Source organism: Vanrija albida (genome assembly GCF_041260175.1).
Source record: "Vanrija albida strain AlHP1 chromosome Unknown contig_2, whole genome shotgun sequence".
Lineage (NCBI taxonomy): Eukaryota > Fungi > Basidiomycota > Tremellomycetes > Trichosporonales > Trichosporonaceae > Vanrija > Vanrija albida.
The window spans coordinates 3,357,550-3,382,003 of NW_027191421.1; the positions used below are offsets into that span (position 1 = coordinate 3,357,550).

A 24,454-nucleotide genomic window follows, 5' to 3' on the forward strand; every position below is an offset into this window, starting at 1 on the left:
TCGCCATCATCCTCGTCGTATTGACCTATCGCAGCCCCCCGTCCATCGCGCGTTGACCCACTCTTGGACAAGAGCATCGTTCAACCATCAGGGAGAAGTGTGTGCGATCAGTCCAGCAGCGGGCAGCCTCACCCCCCTCACGCACGCCATCGCCAGAACTGGTGCTCCCCCCGGCAGCGCTCGAAAAGAGATATAAACCCCCCTCGTCTCATCCCCCCTCTCCTCATCGCAACTCTCCTCAACTTGCAACACACAACAACCACTCAACCCCTCCCCTCCCCCCCCCCCTCACACTACGAACATCCAACCCGACCTCACCTCTTCACACACACACGACAATGTCTTCGACTACCACCGCCCCCCGCCAGCGCAAGAAGCGCACCGTTCGTCCCGGCAACTGTGCCAACTGCGGCTGTGACGAGGTACCGTGTCATCACTCCATCGCGCCACCCCACTGACACACACATAGAAGCACACCCAGCTCTGGCGTTCGAACCCCGACGACCCTAACAACCAGAACAAGATGCTCTGCAACGCATGTGGCCTCTGGGTAAGTGTTGTCGAGGGTCGGAAGTAGAACGAGTCGTATCAACCGGAGCAGCACAAGCAGAAGGGCTTCCACAAGCCCATCACGCATCGCCGCCTGAGCAGCTTTGAGCGCAAGTGGCTTCTCATCCGCCAGCACCAGCTCCGCCTTATGCGTCAGCATGGCAAGCTTTGAGCTGCTGCAGCAGTAGCTGCTCTTCAGCAGTAACAGTTCTCGATCAGTAGCAGCTCTTCAACAGTAGCCGCCTGATGTCATAGTTTCACAAAAAATAAACAAGGAGCCGCGCTGATCCTCATAGATCAAGGAGAAGGGCCTCCCCCGCCCGGTGGATTACCCGCAGCGCGCCTCGTCGCGTCGCACTCCGCCTCGCACGCCATCGGACACGCCGTCTCCCGCACCCTCGGTGACCACTGAGTCTGAGAAGGACGAGCTCGAGAATGATGACGACCTGGAGGTGTCCCCCCGCCCCGCGAAGAAGTCGCGCGGCGCGGACAAGGCCACCCCGCCCAAGGCCAAGACTGCCGCCGCCAAGCCGGCGACTCGCGCCACCCGTCAGAAGCGCCGCCGTCCCGCGGCCCGCGCCTCGTCCCCCGTCACTGACTACGCGACCGACACCCAGTCGGTCGTGTCGGTCGGGTCGGTCGCGTCGGACACCTCGGCCCAGTCGGTCGACTCTGCGGACGACCTCGCCGCCGCCGACGTCCTTGTGTCGCTCGGCCTCAGTCGCACGGTGAGTGGATGAGTGACTCGACGATTCGAGGCTGACACCACAGACCCCGACCAAGTGCTCGACGTGCGACTCGTTGATCAATGGCGGGCACCACTGCGGCGGGTTCCTCAACAGCCAGTTTCACGCCGTCAACTTTTCGTACTACTCCAACGGGTACACCCCGGCGTGGATGAGCCCCACTCCACCCCGCGCGGGCTCTTCGTCGCGCACGTACACCACCCCGCACCAGGCGCACTACCAGGCGACGCAGTCCGCCCCGCCGGCCTATGACACTGGCGCGTCCTCGTACGCTACCCCGCAGTCTATTCTGTCGACGCCCGACCTCACCACCCGCGTGCTCCCCTCGCCCCCCATGCAGCCGGCCGACTGGTACTTTGGCGCCGGGCTCGCGGCGGGTCCCCCGCCTCTCGCGCGTCCTCAGACCGCCACCCACTACCCAGTGCACTCGTCGTCGTCGTCGCACTCGTCGGCCCACTCGTCGGCCCACTCGTCGTCGGGCTGCTTCGGCAGTCGCTACCCCAACTGCTGCGGGCCCAAGGAGGGCTCGCGCCTCTAGTCGGGCGCAGCCGCGTCGGTTGACACCGACACCACCAAGGTTTGGCGACCCGGCCAAGGACAGTCTTGAATCGCACAGGACGATTGACGAGACTGTGAAGTCATACCCGTTTGTTCTGCTTCTCTCTGCATCCGACTCGATCCACCCTGCACATCCACCCTGCACACATCCACCCTGCACCCTGCCCCATCCAACCGTCCCATCTCCACTGCGCCCGTCTGCGCCCGCTCCCGATCTCTCCCCCGCTCTCCGTTGTCTCAGTATACCAGTGTTGTTAGTTGTATTTGTGAGTAGTGAGTGTCCCGGGCCGCGCGCGGGCGTGAGCTGCGCCGCGCAGCTCCGGTGCCTGCGCGCGTGAATGAAAGAAATGCATACCATGTGAATAGGTGTCGGTGCAGCTAACCCGTCATGTCGCGCTTGCGCCCGCGCAGGCGCACGTCCTTGAGCTTGGTTTCGATGGGCTTCCACTTCTTCTCCCCGAGGCCTGCGGCATAGGCGTCGAGCACCTGGGCGTGGCGTCAGCGCTGCCCTCCCCGCGCAAATGCCACTTACACCAGCGTACAGCCCCTCGCTCGCAGGGTGCGTCGACGCGAACGCGCGCTCAAGGACGTACAGGTCGACGGCGTAGTGCTCGGGCATAGCAGCGGTGGACGCGAGCCCAAAGTCGATCAGCACGACCTCGTAAGCGGCAGAAGCGGAGGGCGTGAGGCGGACCATCATGTTGCTGGTAGTCAAGTCGCCATGGATGATGGCGGTCGCGTGGAGGCGGGCGAGCGCGCTGCCGATGGCCCCCATCAGATCCGGCACAGAGACCCCAGCAGCACGCAGCGCCGCCAGCCCCTCCGACTCGGCCTCCTCCTCCCCTTCCCCCCCTCCTCCGCCGGCACGCCAGCGTCCCGCTCCACCTCGTCCCCCGCGCCCACCTCGACTTCCCCCTCAGCCCCGCCCCCGAGGATCTCGCGCACGCTCCACCCCTCGACCCGCTCCATGGCGAGCACGCCGGCCGGCTCGTCGACCCACAGCACGCGCGGCGCGGTCACGCCCGCGCGGGCGCAGCGCGCGAGCGCGCGCGCTTCGAACTGGAGGCGCGTGCGGGTTAGCTGCGTGTCGAGGGTGGGGTGCCGGTAGGTTTTGGGGAAGCGGTGCTTGAGGATCACGGGGGTAGGTGGGGTGGGGGAGGGGGCGGGGGCGGAAGAGGAGCGGTTGGTTGAGGACGAGGCGGGGGACGAGGGGGGGTAGTAGACCTCTGGGGTTGGGAGCAGGGACCCCAGGGCGAAGACTTTCTGCAGGCGTCAGCTCGGCGGGTGGGGCTGGGGAGGCGGGACGCACCGCCTCGGCGCCTTGCTTTAGGAGCTCGGCGTGCTCGAGCAGGCCGAGGGACGGCGCGGCGTACGTGTATGTCATGGTGTTGTGGTGTGGGCGATGGAGGCGGCTTGGGCGGCTTGGGCACCGAAATGTCAGTCGAGTTGCAAGGCGGGGGCGGACACTGCGCCATGTCCGCGGCGGCCTCCACCTCCACCGCCGCGTCCACCGTGCTGGCTGTTGATGCACCAGCCGTGACCGAGCCGTGCGCGCCGTGCGCGATGCGTGCGGGCCTTTGCCTCGAGCCTCCCAGCACACCGCTCCCATGATATCTTTGCCATCCCGCTATGTACTACACATGCACCTCGGCGCAACAGCCGACCCCACGTCCAATAGTATGCCGCACCCCGACACTCCCTACCTCCCCACCATGGCCATGTGCGCCTCGCCGTAGCGGTTCCCCACCGGCTTGGCCGTCTCAATCAGCACGCGCAGCTCCTTCAGCTCCTCCTCGCTCAGCTCGACGCCCCGCGCGCCAAAGTTCTCATCCAGCCGCGCCGCCGTCCTCGTGCCGGGAATCGGAATGGCGCCCTGCGCAACCACCCACGCCAGCGCGAGCTGGCTCGGCGTGCACCCCTTCTTCTCTGCGAGCCGGCCAAACTCGTCGACAATCCGCATGTTCTTCGCAAAGTTCTCTCCCTGGAACCGCGGGATCGTGCGCCGGATGTCGCCCTCGGGAAAGTCGTCGACGGAGCGGTACTGCCCCGACAGGATGCCCTTGCCGAGCGGGCTGTACGCGATGATGCTGACGCCCAGCTCGCGCGCAGCGTCGATCAGCCCGTTCTCCTCGTGGTCCGTGTGCCAGGGCGAGTACTCGATCTGCAGCGCGTCGATGTGCGCGACTGGAGCGTCAGCTGGGCACGGCTCACAATCGCCAGCAGACCCACTCGAACACGCCTTGCGCAGCGTCGCGGCACTGCACTCGCTCAGGCCAATGTACTTGACCTTGCCGTCCGTCTTGAGCTTCTGCAGCGCGGGGATGCTCTCCTCGAGCGGCGTGGTCGGGTCGATACGGTGGAGGTAGTACAGGTCGGGGTAGAACCCGAGGCGCTGCTTCGTGCCCTCGATGTACTCGGCGATGTGCGCCGGCTTGTTGGTGACGGTGCCGAGGCCTTCACCCCCGCCGAAGCACTGCGGAGCGTCAGACCCGCGCACAGGGCTCCCCAGCGCACTCACCTCGAAGCCGCACTTGGACGCGACAAAGACCTTGTCGCGCGCCTTCAAGTCGCGCAGCGTCTCGCCGATGAGCGTCTCATTGTGGCCCTTGCCATACACCACTGCCGTGTCCCAGAACGTGCAGCCAATGTCGATCGCGTGCGCGAGCGTCTTCTTGGACACGGCGTCGTCGGCCGGGCCGTAGCTCTGCGAGAAGCCCATCGCGCCAAAGCCCGGCACGGGGACGGTGATGTCTTGGAACTTGAGAGTCGCGGGCATGGTAGCGGGTGTGAGTGTGGATGTGAGTGTGGGGGTTGTGACGGTCGCTGCAGGCTCGTCGCGGTCTTATACACTCGGGAGTGGGTGGAGGGCGGTGGAGGTCACGAGTGGACGCCGAGCTTCGGTTTCTTTTGTTCATTGTCACAATCCCACGCCCCGACCACCTCCCACGCCCTCGGCAACTCGCCTCGGATCCGGTACGGCGATATGCACGGCGCTGAGAGCGTCACGAGATGTACTTATGCACGTCTGCGCGCGCGGGACGGTCTTGTTGTGACTTGGACGGGGGGGCAAGAGCGGCGAGGTTGGGCGGCAGCTTGTGGCCAAGCGAATGACGTCAAATAATGCGACGTTTTGCCGCGCGGGTTTGTGCGAGGATTCGCCGCTGCAGCTGGCTTATGCATGGGGTTGGGCGTGGAGGGAGCAAGCGAGGCGAGAGGGAGGGAGTGTGAGATGCAGAGTGAGACTGCGAGAGAGGGAGAGTGAAGGAGACGAAGGTGGAGGGACAAGGTGGACAAGAGGGGAGGGCAGGCGGGAGTGGAGGCTGGTGGACGACGAGTGGTGGAGGAGTTGTCGGAGTCGCCCGACACTGCACACTGTGACCTGGCAGCAGGTCACTGCACTGCTGAAGGGCTGGAGGGTGCATGTCAGGAGCGTGGTGACACGAGGATACAAGGAAGCTGGCTGCCTGATGCAGTTGTACGAGGAAGCAGAGGGAGGGAAGGGAAGAGAGGTGGGGTGAAGAGAGAAGGCGAACAAGGTCGTCTGCTCTCAACACCCTCGCGTCGGTCATCTCTCTCCGAGACTTTGCAACTCGGACCGCAACTCCGAGCGACATTTGCTAACAGAGCAGAGCTGCACCCCGCCTGCCTCGTCTTGTCACCAGCCCCCGGGGGCCCATGTCAAACGACGACCGGCTCGCGACCCGACGAGCCGGACCCCGCAACTCTAAACTTGGCAGCGCGCCGCCCATCTCAAGAGCCTCGCGAGCGACGCGCCGCCTTCACCACTTCCTCGCGCCGCACAATCTCGCCGCCTCTGCCTCTACTTCCCTCCTAAATCCTGCATTTGCACACCCGCGGCCTCGTCTCAAGCGCGTGCCGGTGCTGCTCGGCGCGGAGAGAAGGAGCGGAGCGGCATTCCCTCAGGTGACCGACCTGTTTTGGACGCGCGCGGCGGGCCGCCGGACCGCCCGGTTTTGAGCCCCACCACCCCCGCCCACATTCCCCGTCGAGGCCCCGTGAAAAAGTCATTCCCCCCCTTGGCATCCACCTCGAGTATTCTCTCGACACACTCTCTCGTCACATGGCCATGCGCGGAACACCAACCTTCAATCGCACCCCCACCCGCGCCGCCCGCCCCGGCCGCCCCGGAGAGGGCTCTTGAACCTTGTGCCTCCACACGAACGAGGCACAGAAGCCCAACTCGACGCGACTGTGCAGCCCGGACCGCGCGGGCCGCCCACAATCACCGCTGAGGGTCGACCTGTCTGAAACGGCGATGTCGGAGATGGCAATGGATCGAGGAGGGCGCATTGTGTGCTGCATCTGCCAGACACGGGCCTCCTCGAGAGCGCGAGAGTTTGGGAGTGACTACACAGCTGCACAGGCTTGGACAGCTTGACGCGAGTATATCAACCCCCGGCTGACCGCTCTCGTCTCACCACCCACTCACAATGGTCTCGCTCACCCGCCTGGCCGCCGCCTTCCTCGCCGTCGCGAGCGTCGCTGACGCCCGCCCGAACCCCACGACCCGCGCAAATGACGAGCTCGCGCTCATCACCCAGCGCCGTCGTGTCGACATGGCCGGCTTCGCTACCGGCCCGTTGTTCGCCCAGATCGACACCTGGCTCGGGTCGCAGACTGCCAACGGCACGTGGCCCGACGTCAACTATGCGTCGGGGTGCGCTGCGCGTGAGTTGGCGGATCCACATCCATGCGCCGCTAACTCGTCTCCCAGAGCGCGCGAACTGGCCGGCTCAGCAGCACTGGGTCCGTGTGATCACCTTCGCGGCAGCCTGGTCGGGCCTTAACCCCGCCGCGCCCGCAAACTACGCCAACGACCCGAACCTCCTCGCCGCTGCGCTCAAGGGCATGGACTGGTGGTTCGCCAATGACTTCACCGAGTTTGACTGTCTGGGCTCGGGCGGGAATGCCGCGAAGAACTGCCCATGCGGCACACCCGGCATGTGGAACACCAACTGGTTTGGCCAGGTCATCCTCATCCCCCAGCTTGCGTCGACTGCCTGCCTGATCGTCTCGACGACCAACCTCACCGAGTCCCAGAAGTTCGGCTGCTTCAATATCCCCAACAGGCCGTATGTCATCAGAGATACCGCCATCCCTGGCGTTGGCTACCTCACCGGCGCGAACGTGAGTTGCGAATGTGGTACCTCTGCTCACACCCCAGATGATCAACGTGATGCAGAACTCGCTCTCCTTGGGCCTATACACTAACAACGCCACGATCGTGGCCGACACTCTGAAGCGTGCCATGAGTGCCGTGACGTTCGCCGACGAGCCCGTCGAGGACGGTATCCACCGCGACGGCGGCTTCCTCCAGCACGACGGCATCCTCTACAACGGCAATTACGGCAAGGACTTGGTGAGCTAGTAAACTCTGGTATTATAGCTAATGCCCAGCTCAACGCATTCATCCAGCTCGAGGGCGAGGTCATTGGCACTTCGTTCGCTGCCCCCGACAACGTCCGCGAAGCGTTCGCTGCCCAGGTCAAGGGTAGCGAGTGGATGATCTTTGTCGACAAGGAGACCAAGCAACAGCGCTGGGACTTCAACGTCATCGGCCGCTTTGTGGCCTTCCCCACCGTCGACCTCCAGGCGAGCGCCGACATCAACTTCAACGTGACCAAGCTCGCTGCTGCCACGGCCGACTTTACTGGCGCAAACTCGCTCACCGACACGGTCAAGCGCCTCAGCAGCAATGGATCGATCCCGCTTGTGGGCAACAAGGGCTTCTGGTCGTCGGACTACATGGTCCACCGCCGCGACAGCTACATCCTCGCCAACAAGATGATCTCGAACCGCTCCCATAACAGCGAGTACACCAACTCGGCCAACCCGCTTGGCTACCACCTGGGCCAGGGCACGCTCTTCTCCTACGTCACGGGCAACGAGTACAAGGACATCCAGGCCCAGTGGGACTGGTATCTCATCCCTGGCACAACCGACCTGCTCCACGTCCCCAAGCTTGAGAGCAGCTGGGTGGGAGTGACCGGCAAGAGGCACTTTGTCGGCACTGTCAGCGACGGCTCTGTTGGTGCGTCGGCCATGGACTACCTCGACCCGCACGACGGTAGTCTTGCGTTCCGCAAGGCGTGGTTCTACTTTGAGGACAGTGTGCTCGTGACCACGACCGCCGTTGTTGTCAACCGCACTGTGCCGGGTATCGGCGACGCGCCAGTCATTTCAGTCCTCGACAACAGGCGGAAGGCGGACGGCGGCATCGCCGTCGACGGCAAGGCGGTTAGCAGCGGTACCAGCACGGGCAAGACGCTCTACTACGGCGGAAACGGCTACCTGTCCCACCGCGTGCCCTTCAACCTTACGCTCGACGAGAGCACACGCAGCGGCAACTGGTCGGCCATCTCGACGTCCAATGCCGGCGTCCAGTCGGCCGACATCTTCTCTGCGTACACGACCATCCCGGACACTACCTACTCGTACCAGTTCTTCCCGGCGACATCGAAGCAGAATCTCGCGAAGGAGGCCAAGGCACCGTCCATCACGCCCATCGACATGGGCGGCACCCTCGGCGCCGCGGGCAACGGCCGCCTCGCGCTCGTCTTCTGGCCCGGCACACCGTCAACTGTGGCTGTCGACCGCCGGACGATTGGCTGGGGTAACGGCGGCCAGATCACGATCAAGTCGCCGCAGCCTGCTGCCTTCCTCTTCGGCCTCAAGGGCGATCAGCTGGCCATCACGGTCTCGGACCCTTCCCAGACTCTGACCAGCGTGTCGTTCACCATCACTGCGACCGGGGGCAACTTCAAGTGCCCGGGGGGCAATGGTGGCAACGGAGGCAACGGAGGGAACGGCGGCAACGGGGGTAACGGGGGTAGCGGCGGAAACGGCGGCAATGGCGGCGACGGGGGCAGCGGCGGCAGCGGTGGGAATGGCGGCTACGGGGGCAACGGTGGGAACGGCGGTAATGGCGGTAGCGGCGGTGCTGGGGGCAATGGGGGCAACGGCGGCGCCGGCGGCTCGTCGTCGGCGTCGAGCACCTGCACGCGCCACGGCAACGAGCTCACCTTCACCGTTGCGCTGCCGACCGGCGGCTTCACCGGCTCGTCGGTGACGGTCAAGACGGCGTAGTGTCGTGAGTAGTTCAGAAGGGCTCCAGCCCATCGAGTAGTTCAGAAGCATTCAATTCCATTGTACATTTATGAAGATGACAGATATTTTTATGGTCTCCCACCGCCCAGAACCCTGCCCTGCCAGCCCTAATACCCAAATGCATGACAACTGTATATCTCTAGAGATTGCGAGCCCGCCTAAGCAGCCACCGCAACGGCCGCGAGCTGCTCGGTGACCTTCTCCACCTCGACAGGCTTGGCCACCTTGGCGGCCTTCTCCAGCTCGTCCCTCTCGCGCGCGGCCCACACCTCCTGGACATTGTACGCGTAGATCTGGTCGCCCTGGTCGCCGGGCTTGCGGCCCTCGCCGGCCCAGTTACGCCTGATGACCTCCTTGACGTGCGCGTCCGGCTCGAGCTTCTCGTCGCGCACGGCCTTGAGGTTGGCTCCGCCGTGGTTGAGCACGCTGTAGAGGTACTCGAAGCGGGGCTGGCGGATGTCGTCGAAGAGGTCGAGCGCGAACGCCTGCGTCTTGCCCTGGGCGCGGGCAAACTCGACCACTTTGGCCAGCACAAACGCGTCCTCGAACGCAAAGGCCGCGCCCGAGCCAAACGCGCCCGAGAGCGGGTGGCTCGCGTCCCCGATGAGCACGATGCGCCCCCCGCGCGTAACGTTGGGGAGGAGCGGCCCGCCGAAGAGCGCAAACTCCTGCCACTCGCCGTCCTGCACCGTGTCGATGATGTCGCGAATCAGCTTGGTGTACCCCGTGTAGTGGGCCTTGACGCGGGAGCTGTCCTGCACAATCTGGCCCCACGACACCTTTTGCCCGTGCGCCTCGTCCTCGATGGCCCGCGTCGCAATCTCAAACTGCCCGTTGTCGAGCGGGAGCGTGTACACGTGCGTGTCGGGCGTGTGCCACCACGTCGCGGCCTGGGGAATGCCCTCGAGGTGCGCGACGCGCTCCTGCGGGATGAGCACGCGGAACGCCACCTTGCCAGTGTAGCTCAGCTGGTGGTCGGGGTACGCCTGGTGCCGGACGGCCGAGCGGATGCCGTCTGCGCCGATGACGAGGTCGAACGGGCCGGCCGTGGTGCCGTCCTTGAAGGTGAGGGTGACTCCGGCGTCCGTCTCGGTGTAGTGGTCGAGCTTTTTCGACAGCTGCACAAGGTCCTTGGGGAGCCGGTTGAGCAGCGCCCGCTGGAGCACGGTGCGCTCGATGCGCACGGCCGGCGGCTGGTCCGGGTTGCCAGACACCTTGCGCTGGTAGATGAGCTCGCCGGTGCGGCCGATGCTGCGGGGTCAGTTGCAGCGAGGGGGAGGGCGACGCACCGCTGCTCGACCGACACCTTGTCCTCGGTCTGGCGCGTGTGGTACTGCGAGATGTCCTCTGCTGCGCCGAGCTCGCGCAGCTGGCGCCAAGAGTTCTGGTTGAGCGCGATGCCCTGGGAGGTGTCAGTCATGTGCCGTGACTCATGAGCGGGGCGAGCGGCGCAGCCTCCGCGCAGCCACTCTAGCCACTCACGGCGCCGACCTCGCGCAGCTCGCGCGCCTGGTCGTACACGCTCAGCTCGACGTCGGGCAGACGGCGGAACTGGATGGCGGCCGCGAGCCCGCCGGGCCCGGCGCCGACGATGGCGACCTTGAGTGGCGCGGGCTTGGTGGTGGATGTGGGCGCTGGCATTGTGGGTTGGTGGTGGTGGTGGACCGTCGTCCGACTCGTCGACTATATGGAGTGCAGCGCGCCGAGCGTGCCGAGGCGCATGTCGACAGGCGTCACAGACCGGCCGAGGGACGCTTGCCTGCTTGGCCGCCGTCGTCGCTGCTCTGTCAGCGTTGAGAGAGAACGACGCGAGCGACGATAACGATGAGGTGATTTCCAGGGCTCGGCCATGCCCGACAAGCGGGGACCCCGCACTGCAGTCTGTCGCCATCGGTACGCAATCCTCTGCCGCCGGCACGACTTTGCAACTTGCTTTTCTGCTGCTCTCTCCCATGCATTGGGCGACCGCCGCGTCGGTAATATGGCGACAGCACGACCGCGCGAAAGTGCCCGCTGGCCCCCCTGGGTACGAGTGGGTAGCCGATTCGGTCCGAGTCTCCAGTCAGCCAGCAGGTGTAAGCCGACGGCCGTGACGCAGCAAGGTGTGATGCGTGTGATGGACGGTTGATGGGTCGACAACAAAAAGTCGGTCTGGCCTGGACCCTCCGTCGCTATCACCCACACACACACACAATGACAGTCGACATCCCAGAGTACTTCCAGTACGACGGCCCGATCCGCACCGTCGCCCTCATTGGCGCCGGCGTGTCCGGCGTCCCCGCGACGCGGCACCTGCGCGAGGCCGGGCTCGAGGTCACGGTTTTCGAGCGCCAGTCCAAGGCCGGAGGCATCTGGAACTGGTCGCCCGAGATCACCAAGCCGCTGTCGGTGCCCACGCCCGCGCCGTCCAACGGCGCCTTCTTCCCCGCCCTGCCTGAGGCCGCGCCCGGCCCCGAGCCCGTGACCAAGACGCTCGACGACGCCGACCACGAGCATCGCCTGCGCTTCTCGCCCCCGAACCCCGTGTACTGGTCGCTGTCGAACAATGTCCCCATCCCCACCATGGCTGTGAGTCGCGGAGCCGGTGGCTGTGGCGTGGCACTGACCCAGCCAGTTCAAGGACTGGGAGTACCCCGAGGGCACGGCCGACAACATCCGCCACGACCTCATCTCGGCCTACGTCCACTCGTACGTCAAGCACTTTGGCATCGACGAGAACGTGCAGTACAACACGCGGGTTGAGAAGGCCGTCAAGATCCCCAAGACGGGCAGCGAGGGCGCCAAGTGGCGCCTCACGCTGCGCAGGGTGGTGCCCGACGGCGACGACAAGGTGACCGAGACGTTCTGGACGCAGGACTTTGACGCGGTGATCATCGCGACGGGCCACTACAACGCGCCGTACATCCCCGACTTTGAGGGCTCGGCCGCGTGGGCCGCCGCCTGGCCCCAGCAGGTCCTCCACTCGAACGGATACCGCGTTCCCGAGCCCTTCGCTGGCAAGGACGTGCTCATCGTCGGCTGCGGCACGAGCGGCATCGACATGGCGCGCGACCTCGAGGCCCACGCCAACAAGGTGTACATGGTCGGCCGCAAGCAGGAGGACGCGCCCGAGGCGTACACTGCCATGCGCAAGTTCCAGCGCACGCTGCTGCCCAAGAACGGCGAGCTGCTCGGCGAGATCAAGCGCTTCATCCCCCCAGCGCCGGGCGCGCCCATCGAGTCGGGCGAGATCGAGCTCGCCGACGGCCGCATTATCTCAGGCGTCTCCCTCATCATCTTCGCAACGGGCTACCAGTACTCGTACCCGTTCCTGCCGCAGCTCCACCGCGACCCGGCCCTCGGCGCCCCCACGCCAGAGGAGAAGGCCAGCCTCCTGGTCACCGACGGCGCGAGCGTGCACAACCTCTACCGGGACATCTTCTACATCCCCGACCCGACGCTGGCGTTCCTCGGCCTGAGCGTCAACACGAGTGCCTTCAGCTTCTTCGAGTACCAGGCGCAGGCGGTCGCGCGCGTGCTCTCCGGGAGGGCGCGCCTCCCCTCAGCTGCCGGCCTGCACGAGTTCTACGACGCGCTGATCGCGCGCACCGGCGACGGCAAGTTCAAGCACTTCCTCGGCCGGGAAGGCGAGCGCGCGTACGTGCGCCACGTGGTCGAGTGGGTCAACCGCGACGCCGAGTGGAGCGGCGCGCCAAAGATCACGGGCCACTCGCCAGAGTGGATCAAGGCGAGCGACAACATCCTCGCGTCGATCGCGGCGAAGTACGGCACCAACCCCGAGATGGCGCGGTGGCTCCGTCAGAACGGCACGGGCGGCACCGAGCCCGAGATCGAGCCCAAGGCGGAGGGCAAGGGCGACGAGGGGGACAAGGTCGACCCCAAGCCCGAGGCGGCGCAGCAGCCGGTCGCGGCGGCCGCATGATCGTGGTGCGTGGTGGCATTCTAGACAGCGGTAGATTGTGCAGGCATGTATCCTTGGGTTATTAGTCAACTGCCTGGACGCGCTTGCTTCGAGCTCGCGCGATGGCGCCACGCGCCGGCCTCGGCCTCGGCTTTGGCCGGTGCACACGCTGGCCGGATGACCAAAGCAGCCCCTGCTGGCGCGATGGCGCGTGCCGACGCCACGAAGGTTGCCTGGCTCTTGGTGAGGGCGCGTGCGGGCCCATCCCCGCACGCTCGGCGTCTTCGGGCTGTGGCCTCGGCGCCTGGCGGTCTGTGGCACTCCTCGGCAACTTACACCAGGCTCTGTCGATCCCGAACAGTGACAGTGCCCTGCCGCGCTGCAACGCGCAACCCACAACAAGACAAGACCGGATACATGCCAAGCCAGCATCTACCAAATTACCACTGCCAATATCTCCCGCCCCGCCCGCCGCCGTGCCGCCTACTTCTCGTAGACAAGCTTGTCGTCGCCGATCACCTCGGCGTCGGTGGCGGGAAGGTCCTCAGTCCCATCACGCACCCCCTTGGCCCTGTCCCGGCGGAGCAGGAACAGAATCAGCGTCGTCCACACAGCCAGGGGGGCCTGGTAGACGATGACCGCCGTCCAACCCTTGCGCGCGGCGGGGAAATCCGTCGTCTTCCAGTAGAACAGCGGGCCGACAGCCTGGACGACGTACGCGAGGTCGTTTCCCATCGCCACCAGCAGCGAGCGCTTCTCCGAGTCGTGGCTGTTGATCTCGTTGATCCACGTCATGATGAGCGGGCCGGCGCCCTGGCCCACGCTCTGGACCCAGTACAGGCCGAAGTGGGCCTTGATGTTGTCGTAGAGCGGGAGGACGCGGAGCGCGATGGCGATGGGCGTGGTGATGATGACGCCGGCGTAGATGAACGGCCAGCGGCGGCCCCGGAACGGTCCGTCCGAGAGCCACGCGTACCCGAGTGACGCGACGATGAAGAATGCCGTCGCCGGCAGCGGGAGGTTGTTGATCTGCTGTACACTGTAGTGGCGGCCTGGGACCGGCGGCTTCTTGGCATTAAAGCTCTTGAGGTAGAAGCCCATCGTGGGCTGGGGGTAGCCGTTGTTCCAGATGACGTAGAGCAGGGGCAGGACGTAGATGTGCCAGCTGGAGAAGAGGGCCTTGATGCGCTCCCGCGTCCAGGGCGTGCGGCCCTTGCGGCCGATGTGCTTGAGCCGGTCGATGGCGAGCTGGTTCTCCTCCTCGGTGAGCCACCACTCCTTCTTGTCTTGCAGCGGCAGGCCGGGGAGGAAGAAGAAGCCGAAGAGCGCGATCGGAATCGTGATGATCGCGTCGATGATGAACAGCCAGCGCCAGCCCGCGAGCCCGTGCCGCCCGTTCAGGTTGGTGTAGGCCGCCGCTTGGAGGAAACCGCTGAACATTTGCCCGATGGACCCGGCGAGCCAGAAGATCATGGCGCGCTTGCCGATCTCGCGCGGCGTGTACCAGCCTGCGTATGGTGTCAGCTGCGATCGCTTGGGCCGTCGTGGCGCGGCACGCACCGCCAAGAAGATAGTGAATACCGGGGTAGAAGCCTGACTCGAACAGGCCGACAAAGAACCGAATGGCGTACAGCGCCTTGTAGCTCTTGACAGAGTAGGACGCCAGTGTGAAGATGCCCCAGCCGAGCTCGAGCGCGGGGATGACAAAGCGCGGCGAGACGCGTGTCAGGAGCAGGTTGGACGGGATCTGGCCGATCACGTAGCCGACCGTCCAGATGGACGTGGCGGTCACGAGCTCGTTGCCGTACATGTTGAGCTCCTCCTTCATGCCCGAGACTGCGAAGTTAGAGCTCGCGCAGCTTCCAACTAACGAAAGGCGTTGTTGATGTTGGTCTGGTCCAGGTTCTTGAGGAAGTAGCCCAGCGCGGCAAAGGTGAGGACGAGCGCGTCGACCTTGAAGAGGAGCTTGCGCTCCTTCGGAGGGAGGTCGAACGTGTCCCAGATCCGTCCCTTCCAGGTCACCTTGATCTCCTTGTGCAGGTCGACGGTTGAGTCGGAGGCGCTGTCATTCTCGCCGTGGCGCGTGTGCGCATCAGCGTAGCCCAGCGTGGTCGTTGCCATGGTGTGTGGGTTGATGGTCGTCATCGTTAGTGCCACACTAGGCTTTTATCTTTCGCGCTTGTCCCCACTCGCGATGCTTAGCGATACCTGAGAAACCGCATGGGTCAGTGATGGGGCCATTGTACCTGCCGATGGCAACATTGATTGGTGCCCTGTGCTTCATGACAGAGTATTGTTGTTGTTTTGGTGCTAGAGTCGCAGCTTCGCTAAATAAAGCGATCCATGCAACAGCCCATATCGGTGGATCGGCGGATTATGTTGGCCGAGCCACACGGTCCACGCGGTCTGATAGCGAGCACCAGTCGAAGGTTATTTCCGTCCCTGCTCTCATAGCCGATGGCTGCTGCTCGTCGCAAGACCGACGACTTGGCACGTCGGCGACGAGGCCGGCACGCCGGAGCTTGGCGGAGGGAGGGCCGCTGCTTGGCAGCGGAGACAGGCCGGGCAGAGGGTCACGGTCCACGCCGATAGCGTGCGTGTTGCGCGCCATGGGTGATTTGGCAACGTTGTGAGTGCGCAGCACGAGCGTCGGGGGGGGGATTGGTAGTGGGGGTTGTAAGTTGGCCACGGCGGTCCAGAGTGCCTGGGGTGGCTGCTGCGCTGCTGTTGAAGACTTGTGGCGTCATTGGTGCAACCGCTTTCGTGATTGCCACCAACCATGTGAGCCCCGCAACTTGAACTTGGAACCCCAGCCGACCCACAGCTCCCCGAGGCATGCACGAGTCGCCCCCGAGCCAGACACCGAGAGCGAGCTGTGCGGGCAGTGCATGGCCGGCCTGGCTGCAGACGCGACGCAGCAGCCAAAGGTAAGCCTGCCCGACGTCAGCCAGACACGCCCACGGCCAAAGCCGTCTCTGAGCAGTCAGTCACGTCATAGCACAACCAATGTCGCTGCACGCAACCGTCATCTGGCGGAGATCGTGTCGGCTGCGACGCCATTGATTTGGCTGCAATGACAAAGCACTTGGAGGCTGTGGACCGCCCGCGATGGGGCTGGGGTGAGTCCGGGGCGGTATATAGCGGCAGCGCGTCGACGAGCATGCCCAACAACAAGACCCAGCACAACATCCCACAATGGCTCCCGTTGCTATCAGCACCCCCGCGCCCGCCGACGACATTGCCGAGCTCAAGGCAAAGCTCAACGCCGTCGACCTCAACAAGGTCAACCTCCAGCTCCCTCCCGACAACACGCTCCGCCGCTACCAGAAGGCCGGCATCGACCTGTCCGAGGGCTACCCCTTCTACCCGCCCAAGCCCGACCTCGTCCAGGACGTGACCAAGCTCCGCGAGGACGTGCGCGAGGGCAAGACCTACGTCGACCCCGGAACCCGCGCCGACAAGGAGAAGAAGGCGCTCTTCGGCGCCGCCAAGGAAGTCAACGACCTCACGACCCACATCGGCACCGAGATTGTCGGCCTCCAGCTCAAGGACCTGACCGACCAGCAGCGCGACGAGCTCGCGCTCCTCGTCGCCGAGCGCCACATTGTCTTCTTCCGCGACCAGGACCTCTCGCCCCAGAAGCAGAAGGAGATCGGCGTCTACCTCGGCGACGGCGCCATCGAGATCCACCCCCAGGCTGCGCAGGTCCCCGGCGTCGGCGGCGGCGTCACCCTCATCTGGGAGGCCGGCCGCAAGGACAACATCGCCAAGGGCCGCTCCTTCCGTGTCCCGTACGGCGGCAACTCGTACGGCTGGCACACCGACCTCGTCCACGAGCCCTACCCGCCCGGATACACCCACCTCCACCAGGACACGGTGCCCAAGGTCGGCGGCGACACGCTCTGGGCCTCGGGCTACGCCGCGTACGACAAGCTCTCGCCCGCGTTCAAGAAGCTCATCGACGGCCTCAACGGCCTCTACCGCTCCGCCCACTCGTACAAGGACGAGAGCAACCCCGACGCGCCTCCCAAGCCCGTTATCCGCGCCCACCCCCTCGTCCGCACCCACCCCGTCACCGGCTGGAAGTCGCTCTGGGTCAACCGCTCCATGACGGTCGGTATTGAGGGCTTTGACCAGACCGAGGCCGACCTCCTCCTCAACTACCTCCACAACATCTACGAGCGCTCGACCGACATCCAGCTCCGCTGGCACTGGACCCCTGGAACCAGCGCCATCTGGGACAACCGCAGCACCATCCACACGGTCTCGTACGACTACGACGGAGAGCGCCACGGCACCCGTGTCTCGTCGCTCGCCGAGAAGCCCTACTACGACGCCAACTCCAAGTCCAAGGCCGAGGACCTCCAGCTCAAGGGCTGGATTGACGCCCCCGACTTTGCCGGCCGCTACTAGGCGTTGCGCAGGAGCGCAGGCGCGACGTGGGCGCCGAGTTGTAGGGTTGAAGCAGTAGCCAAAAGCAGGGTTGTTCAGTAGCATCATTGATGAAGGGGTATCTTGAGTGGGTGTGGGGGGGTGTGCTGAAGAGGTTGCCGAAGGGGCCGAGGTGTTCGGTGGGGGAGGATGTGAGTGAGGGGTGCGGGGCAACTCGTCGGCATCGGTTTGAGGCGTCAGCCAGGCTTTGACGACGCGATTCACAGTGCGGAGTCCTTGCCAGTGCATCGGCGAGTACCAGCACGGCGTTATGCACAGCGCATGCACGGCGCTGGGTGAAGCAACAGTGCCGATGAAGCCCGCTTGATGGCCCAACGCCGGTCGACACGGTGTTTACATCATCGGTCTTGGCCGGCTCGGCGCCGCAGTCGGCGACTGGCGGGGCTGGAACTGGCCAACTCCAGCCTACATCCACCCCCTCCCATCTCCTTACATGCCATCGCCGCCGCAATGCTCTCGCGCATCCGCCCACTGCTCCTCATCGCGCTCATGACGGCCACCATCACCGCCCAGTCGACGCCCAAGGTGCTCGTGTACACCGCGACCAGGGGGTACCGGCACGACTCGATCCCGACTGCCATCGACGTGCTGGGCCGCGAGGCCGCGTCGCACGGCGTGCGCTTCGAGTTCTCCGAGTGGGTTTGTGCGCTGGGCCCCGCTGACGACAGGGACCCGGGCTTGTTCACCGACTCGACGCTCGCAGGCTTCGACGGCGTCTTGTTCGTGTCCAACTCGGAGGAGGTGCTCGACCACGCCGGGCAGGCCGCGCTCCAGCGCTTCTTCCAGGGCGGCGGCGTGTACGCCGGCGTGCACTCGGCCTCGGCGTGTCTCTACAACGACACGACTTACCTCCAGGCCGTCGGAGGTGAGCTTCACTGTCCTCGTAGTTCCAAGCTCACGGCCAGCCCTGTTCGACTACCACCCGTCGCTGCAAGAAGCCGTACGTGGGCCCTCTAGCCGCCGCTGACGCCCAGACCTTCCTCCCGCTGGACAAGACGCACCCCGCGACCGCGCACCTCCCCGACCAGTGGCGCTATGTGAGTTGTCCTCCTCTTCCTCAGCTCACGCCCAGACCGAGGAGGTGTACTACTTCCGCTCGGACCCGCGCAGCGTCGGCGCGACCGTCCTCCTGACCGTCGACGAGGCGAGCTACAAGAGTGCGTAGCCCCCTCCCCCGTTCAAGCTGACGCCAGACAACGCCGGCAGCGTCGGCAACTACCCACCCATGGGCACACCCCACCCGATCGGTACGTGGTCAGGCGGTCACCGCTAACAGCAGCGTGGTACATCGAGAGCCCCGAGTCGGCGCAGCCGCTGCGCGAGGGCGCGGCCAAGGCCGGCCGCTCGTTCTACACGTCGCTAGGGCACCTCAACTCGACGTGGGAGAACAGCACGTTCATCCAGCACATCTTCGGCGGGCTGACCTGGGCGCTGGAGGGCGCCTCGACGCGCGCGTACGGCCAAGGCCTCGTCGGGGTGACGGACAACGTCACGGTGTCGGCTTCGGCGTCGGCCTCGGGCACAGCGTCGGGAACAGCGGCGTCGGGATCGCACGCAGCGTCGCCCGGCGCGTCGGCGGCACCGAGCGCGTCGGGGTCCGCCAAGCCGTCGTCGGCCGCCGTCCCCGCCGCCGGCGTCGCTGCGCTGGCCGTGGGCGCTGCCGTCGCCGGCGCTGCTGTCGTGCTGTAGAGACTGTAATGAACAATGTATGCATGCGTGTAGAGTTGTGTCGCATTGCTTCAGCTGATCTCGGCCGGTCGCGCCGCCCAGCGCGGTGGGATTGCGCCAGTGGTTGTGACGGCACGCACGCGTTAGCATGATCCTAGCCCAAGTGGCAGTGTGGCATTCCGCCGTGACTCCAACAATATCAGTAGCACCCCCCACCTGCACCTCGGTTCTGAAAAACAATGCATTGCCACCGGGGCACGCTCCCGCGCAAGCACAAGGAGCGGCGAAAGGCATACCTAACTCAATAGGACACCTGAATGGAGTGTATCAAAATGCGAAGTGTGGATGCGGCCACCGGCTCGAGCGCTTAGAGGCGGCGCTTGAGGACACCGCGCTTCGTCTTGCGCCTGCAGCGGCCAGGGGCGGGCTTAACGGTAGGCTGGGTACCGTTGCCAGCGAGGGTGGTGGCAGAGAACGCCGACACCGGGGTGCCCGACGACGAGGCGGCGCCAGCGGGGCTGTTGGTGCCGGACGGGGTGGCGGTGGCAGCAATGGTGCCCGAGCCAGACGAGCTGGAGGCAGCGCCAGCGGGGTCGGCTGCGCCGTACTCGCCAGCCCCCGAGCCAGTGCCGTAGTCGTTGCCGCCCGTCGAGTTGGAGGCAGCGGTAGGCGAGGCAGTAGGCGACGAGGCGCCCTCGATGACAACCGAGGCCTTCTCAGCACCCGAGATCGAAGTAGGCGCATGCTCGCCTCCCTCGGCGTTGAGCAGGTTGACGTTCTTGACGGGGACAGCAGCCGTGCCGCTGAAGGTGGGAGTGGCAGCCGAGCCCGAGCCCGAGGACGACGGAGCGTCGGTGGGCTTGCCGTCCGAGGTCGAGCTGGCGTCGGAAGCGGGCTTCTTGGGGGTGGCGGCGCCGGCCTTGTGCTCGGTGCCGTCGGGGAGGATGTAGTCGTACTGGTCGTTCTCGGATCCGTCAGTGGGACGCGGGAGGTCGTCCTGGAAGTTGAGGTAGACGTTCTTTGTCTCGTGGGCAACGTTCTTGAGCCAGGTGAACGTCTTGGGGAGGTTCTCGAGAACGGACCACTTGTCCTTGCCGACGATGGTGGGGGGCGTCAAGCCGCTCCAGGCGGACGAGTCCTTGAGGCCGGCGGCCTCGCAAACCTTGTTGGGTGCGGTGGCGGCGTCGGCGTTCTTCTGGAAGTCCTCAAAGGTGCCCTTCATGACAACGTCGGTGGTGTGCTGGTTGGGCCAAGCCGCAAGAGAACCGCTGTTGTACATGCCGTTGTAGGTGACGACCTGGGGCTGTTCGTGTGTGTTAATCTTGGTGGGGAGGACGACCGAGCTGTTCAGGTCCATGGCAAGGGCCATCGTGCGCCAGTTGTCTGCGTAAGATCCCTGGGGAGCAGTCCATCCGGGGTCGCCGTTGAACCAAGGGCAGTCCGTGGGCTTGTCGTCCCTCTCGATGCCCCAGACAGGGTTGCAGCCAGGCAGGTTCTTGAGGGGCTTGTTGTAACCGACCTCCTCGGCAGGCAGCATGCTCTGCAAAGCGCAGGCCCTGGCCTTGTCACTGTCGATGGAGGGCTTGAAGGGAGGGCAGTCACCAATCCTGTCGCCAACCGAGTCGCATGTGTCAATGGCGGCCTGGAGCACACCCTCGTCCCAGCCCGAGACAAAGTCAACGTGGAAAGTGTTGCCGGCAGTGTCACCGTTGGCGAAGATGAAGTTGGGACGGCCGTCGGTCTTCCACATCTTCCTCTGGCGTTCCGACGTCCAGAAGTTGAACTGGATCATGAGGGCGGGGTACTTGATAGGGTGGGTCTCGGGGCACTTGGGGTCCGCGACGTTCTCCCAGATCTGACCACCGCCAGAGTTGATGGGCCAAGTAAGGTGCGAGAAGTGGTCCCACGAGTCGAGAGACTGGTTGGCCCAGCCGCACGAAGGCATGAAAGCGTTGGTGTGGACAGCGTGGCAGGGCTCCCTGTAGGTGGTTCCGTTCGGCAGCCAGATGCTGCCACCGGGGCGCTCGTCGCAGTCGATGGCGACACCCTGCGACCTGAGGGCATCGGGCTTCCGCTCGTTGGCGACACCAGAGATCATGCGCATGCCCTTGGGGAAGGCGACCGAGTTGCGGGGAGCGTGATAGTAGACACGGCTGCCAGTGGCCATGTGTTCGTACTCGCCATCGTCGTTGACGAAGAAGACCTGAGGGGCCCAGTAGTTGGACTTGTCGGCCTGGATGGGGGCGGTCGAGCACACGGCGTTCTGCTGCTCCTCAGGAGTGTTGAGAACCGAGCGGAAGTTGGAGGCACCCGTGATGGCGTGCGAGTGGGGTGCCACCCTGCCGGGCGAGGCAATGGGGTCGACACGGCCGACCGTCAGAATCTCGATGTTGGGGATGACCCAGAAGGCGTCGGCGTTGACCATCGAGACACCAGCCAAGGCCCACAGGGCCTGGAAGGCGACAATCGTCTTGATCATTATGCGGGGAGGGGGCGGGGTCGTGGGGTGAGACGTTAATGCAGGTCGACCGGCGACAAGCAGGAGATGAGGAAGAGGGGAGGAGTGGAGGAGGGATCCAAACGAGTGTGGAGCGGATGGAGGTTCTTGAAGGATGAAGAAACACACTTCAGTGACCGCCAGTTACCTATGTACCTATGAGTCGAAGAAAGAGTGTGGAGTTGACGAACTGACAGACATAAACGTTAGTGTTGGGAGGGTGTTTCGCTTTCTCTTCCACTCTCACGACGGGGGTCGACGAGGAACGCGATGCCCAGGGCAGGGGGAGTAAACCTTGTCAAACGTACGAAGAGTACGACGTATTGCCCAGACAGCAGGAGTCAGAGGGGGGAGGGAGCGGGGGAAGGGAGTGGACCGCAGGGCTGGAGCGGGTCTGGCGTGGTCATCACTCTGCTGTGAGCCCTGCGCACCTGTCTGCCACCGACGCTCGCAGATCGCAAATGGCGCAAAGTGGTATGTGACAAGGAGGGAGAGGGAATTGAGACGCGCGCGCGCGTTGTGCGGGAAAGCGCCACAGGTGTCGTGGTGAAAAATCCCTGAAACTCGAAACACAGTCGCGTCGTCATCGTAGTGGCACGACGTTCGTTGACCGTGCAAAACTGCCCTGTACAAGTCCCTCGCAACTCCTTGCACCTCGAGCCCCGCCGAGCCCGCATCAAACATCCGGCATTGGTAACGAGCAGGGGAACCAAACTCGGGGGCTCCGGATCTCGTGCGTCTGTCCTCTCCGCTGAGGTCGCCTCCCGTCTTACCCGTATCCGCGGAGCCGTGCAATTACGGCAAGATCGACCCTCCCTGTCGGGACCAACCTGTCACTCTCGTCACTGAACGCGTCGGATGGAGTAGCAGAGTGCGTCTGCTGCTGGCAGTACCAGACAACGATGTGTGTCGCTGCCGTACTGGTCTGGGGCATTCCTCGGCCCCTCGGCGACTCGCCTGTTGGCAGGTTGACACCGGCTCGTCGTTGAGGGCCCAAAGCCATAGGCACAAGGTAAAGAGGCCACAGACGCAACCTATAGCCTCTCCTGCAAGGTCTGGCCACTCATGCTGAGGTCGCAGCCGACGGTCAGCAAGGGTTGGAGCCTGCCAGGGTGTGTTTTATGTCGTCGCCACTTGGCCGCAGTGAAGAGTGTGTGGGTGCACGGTGCGACGCCGCGACCCCAAACACAAAAGACAAGCCTCAAACACAAACATCAGACACAAGCGAGCCAGTTGTTTGCTTGCTGCCGACATAAGCGCAAACCTTGTGCTCGTGGCCAGACCATTGCCGACGTCGTCGCCGTCATGGTGGCCGCGTCGCACGCTGCTCTGCAGGGCGGCGTGGAGCTAAGAGAACAAAAGCACATGTAACAGAGTTGGTCGTTGCCGCTCCACATGCTGCCACCTCCGACGCCAACGGAGTCGCTGGCGGAGCTTCCGGCGCAAGCGCTCCTGCTTCCGGCGCAATCCGGAAACTATGCAGCGGCGTACGCGTACGCTGCGCCGCTCAACACCCCGCCTGTCGACGCGGTGCTATTCCTGCAGCTGGGACACAAACAAGCTCGTGCAACCGCGCAGCAGACCACCCCGAAAGTCTACATCGCGCGGAGTTGCAAAACCCGAAACGCCCAAGTCTGATACCTACGGCCCGCACTACCCCCGTTCCTCGTAACCTAACACTTGATCATGACGCCAGCATACGGCCCGGAGTGCACCTCCTTGTCGGCGTACTTGATGAAGCTCGAGATGAGGGCGAAGCCAAAGTTGAGCGAGTCGGAGCACTTTACATTCTCCTGCCCCGAGCAGAGGCGGAGCTCTGGTCCGCCAAGCTTGGGGATCCACACCTCGTTCGAGCTGTGGCGCCATCCCCAGTCCTTCGGCGGCAGGTGCGGCACCACGTCGTTGAAGTTGACCATGTGCTGGGCCCTATCGCCGAGCGTCGCGTCGACGTAGTTGGCCCACGCGGGGTTGCCGACGCGGAACGACGCGAAGGGGCGCGCGATCACGACCACCTCGGGGAGCAGCCGCTGGAGGTAGACGGCGACGAGGTGCCCGATCGCGCCGCCCAGCGAGTGGCCCAGCACCGTCACGCGCCTGGGTGGGCCGGGCAGCGCGAGCCCCTTGCGCACCGCGGCCGTCAGGCCCGGCGCCATGCGCCGGAACGCATCCTGCACCCCGGCGTGCACCAGCACGCCCTTCGAGTCGGGGAACAGCCCCCTGTCGGCCGGGACGAGCAGGATGTTGAGGTCGATGGCGATCGACTTGGCCGACTTGGTGTTTGTCCCCGCGATGGCGATGACGAGCGTGTCGCCGCGGTCCGCGACGTACCCTACTGTTAGAGCAGCAGCAAGCAGACTCACACCACGGGTTGGCCTCGTTGTCGCCACCGTAGCCGATGACGGCGGTCGGCCCGACGGCGTCGCAGTTCTCGCCGCACTGCCAGTGGTCGAACCTCGCCGGGCCGCAGTACACGGCGCTAGAGTCAGCCCGCGCCACAAAGCCACACGCACGCCTGGTAGTGCGCCCACGTCGCCCACTGGGGGCTGTCGGCCGTCACGTCGAGCGCCGGGCCGTCGGTGTACTTGTTGTTGAAGAGGCCGTCGAGCCAGCCGCGCTCAGCCTGCTGCGCGATGGCCGCCGACGTGTTGGCGTCGATGGGCAGGTCGCGCACCTCGAGGAGCGCGGCAGCGCCAATGTCCGCGGCGCGGGCATCGAGCGCCCTCGGCGCGGCTGAGACGCACGCCGCGAGGAGCAGGCCTGCGGGGATGATCATGGCCGTGGGTGTAGAGAAACGGCTTGCATGCCTGCTGTTGATGTATTGCTCGCCATCGCCGCCATCGCCGCACTGTTTGCTCGTGCCAAGTCCCGCCCTCTCTCGCATTACCCTTCCCCGCCCGTCAGTCATGCACGAAAACTCAAAACGATGACGCTCCGTCCCGCCGCATGCACGCCCAA

The 24,454-nt window shown here is 64.9% G+C and overlaps 11 protein-coding genes across 11 annotated transcripts; 5 read left to right on the forward strand and 6 right to left on the reverse strand.

The window, feature by feature from the left end:
• Positions 1-338: 338 nt before the first annotated feature.
• On the forward strand, positions 339-1,833 carry Q8F55_003023 (uncharacterized protein; the record flags this gene model as incomplete). The annotated part of the gene is made up of 4 exons (XM_069351584.1): positions 339-383; positions 470-550; positions 846-1,277; positions 1,321-1,833. The coding sequence occupies 4 exons, from the start codon at positions 339-341 to the stop codon at positions 1,831-1,833; spliced, it is 1,071 nt and encodes a 356-aa protein (XP_069211970.1).
• A 398-nt stretch (positions 1,834-2,231) lies between these two features.
• BUD32 (serine/threonine-protein kinase bud32) lies at positions 2,232-3,237 on the reverse strand (the record flags this gene model as incomplete). The annotated part of the gene is made up of 4 exons (XM_069351585.1): positions 2,232-2,339; positions 2,386-2,557; positions 2,854-3,116; positions 3,163-3,237. The coding sequence occupies 4 exons, from the start codon at positions 3,235-3,237 to the stop codon at positions 2,232-2,234; spliced, it is 618 nt and encodes a 205-aa protein (XP_069211971.1).
• Positions 3,238-3,552: 315 nt separating this feature from the next.
• Q8F55_003025 (uncharacterized protein) lies at positions 3,553-4,629 on the reverse strand (the record flags this gene model as incomplete). Its single annotated transcript, XM_069351586.1, has 3 exons — positions 3,553-4,037; positions 4,083-4,326; positions 4,372-4,629. The coding sequence occupies 3 exons, from the start codon at positions 4,627-4,629 to the stop codon at positions 3,553-3,555; spliced, it is 987 nt and encodes a 328-aa protein (XP_069211972.1).
• Positions 4,630-6,304: 1,675 nt separating this feature from the next.
• Positions 6,305-8,960, forward strand: Q8F55_003026 (uncharacterized protein; the record flags this gene model as incomplete). The annotated part of the gene is made up of 4 exons (XM_069351587.1): positions 6,305-6,542; positions 6,589-7,001; positions 7,039-7,233; positions 7,272-8,960. 4 exons carry the CDS (start codon positions 6,305-6,307, stop codon positions 8,958-8,960), a joined length of 2,535 nt encoding a protein of 844 aa, XP_069211973.1.
• Positions 8,961-9,139: 179 nt separating this feature from the next.
• Q8F55_003027 (uncharacterized protein) lies at positions 9,140-10,622 on the reverse strand (the record flags this gene model as incomplete). The annotated part of the gene is made up of 3 exons (XM_069351588.1): positions 9,140-10,232; positions 10,271-10,383; positions 10,464-10,622. 3 exons carry the CDS (start codon positions 10,620-10,622, stop codon positions 9,140-9,142), a joined length of 1,365 nt encoding a protein of 454 aa, XP_069211974.1.
• Positions 10,623-11,174: 552 nt separating this feature from the next.
• On the forward strand, positions 11,175-12,903 carry Q8F55_003028 (uncharacterized protein; the record flags this gene model as incomplete). The annotated part of the gene is made up of 2 exons (XM_069351589.1): positions 11,175-11,549; positions 11,596-12,903. 2 exons carry the CDS (start codon positions 11,175-11,177, stop codon positions 12,901-12,903), a joined length of 1,683 nt encoding a protein of 560 aa, XP_069211975.1.
• A 462-nt stretch (positions 12,904-13,365) lies between these two features.
• Q8F55_003029 (uncharacterized protein) lies at positions 13,366-15,003 on the reverse strand (the record flags this gene model as incomplete). The annotated part of the gene is made up of 3 exons (XM_069351590.1): positions 13,366-14,390; positions 14,443-14,718; positions 14,754-15,003. The coding sequence occupies 3 exons, from the start codon at positions 15,001-15,003 to the stop codon at positions 13,366-13,368; spliced, it is 1,551 nt and encodes a 516-aa protein (XP_069211976.1).
• A 1,074-nt stretch (positions 15,004-16,077) lies between these two features.
• Q8F55_003030 (uncharacterized protein) lies at positions 16,078-17,295 on the forward strand (the record flags this gene model as incomplete). Its single annotated transcript, XM_069351591.1, has 1 exon — positions 16,078-17,295. The coding sequence occupies one exon, from the start codon at positions 16,078-16,080 to the stop codon at positions 17,293-17,295; it is 1,218 nt and encodes a 405-aa protein (XP_069211977.1).
• Positions 17,296-17,784: 489 nt separating this feature from the next.
• Q8F55_003031 (uncharacterized protein) lies at positions 17,785-19,023 on the forward strand (the record flags this gene model as incomplete). Its single annotated transcript, XM_069351592.1, has 6 exons — positions 17,785-17,969; positions 18,003-18,199; positions 18,240-18,274; positions 18,309-18,371; positions 18,407-18,491; positions 18,614-19,023. 6 exons carry the CDS (start codon positions 17,785-17,787, stop codon positions 19,021-19,023), a joined length of 975 nt encoding a protein of 324 aa, XP_069211978.1.
• Positions 19,024-19,369: 346 nt separating this feature from the next.
• On the reverse strand, positions 19,370-21,481 carry Q8F55_003032 (uncharacterized protein; the record flags this gene model as incomplete). The annotated part of the gene is made up of 1 exon (XM_069351593.1): positions 19,370-21,481. One exon carries the CDS (start codon positions 21,479-21,481, stop codon positions 19,370-19,372), a length of 2,112 nt encoding a protein of 703 aa, XP_069211979.1.
• A 1,691-nt stretch (positions 21,482-23,172) lies between these two features.
• On the reverse strand, positions 23,173-24,272 carry Q8F55_003033 (uncharacterized protein; the record flags this gene model as incomplete). Its single annotated transcript, XM_069351594.1, has 3 exons — positions 23,173-23,828; positions 23,860-23,975; positions 24,010-24,272. The coding sequence occupies 3 exons, from the start codon at positions 24,270-24,272 to the stop codon at positions 23,173-23,175; spliced, it is 1,035 nt and encodes a 344-aa protein (XP_069211980.1).
• Between the last annotated feature and the right edge of the window lie 182 nt (positions 24,273-24,454).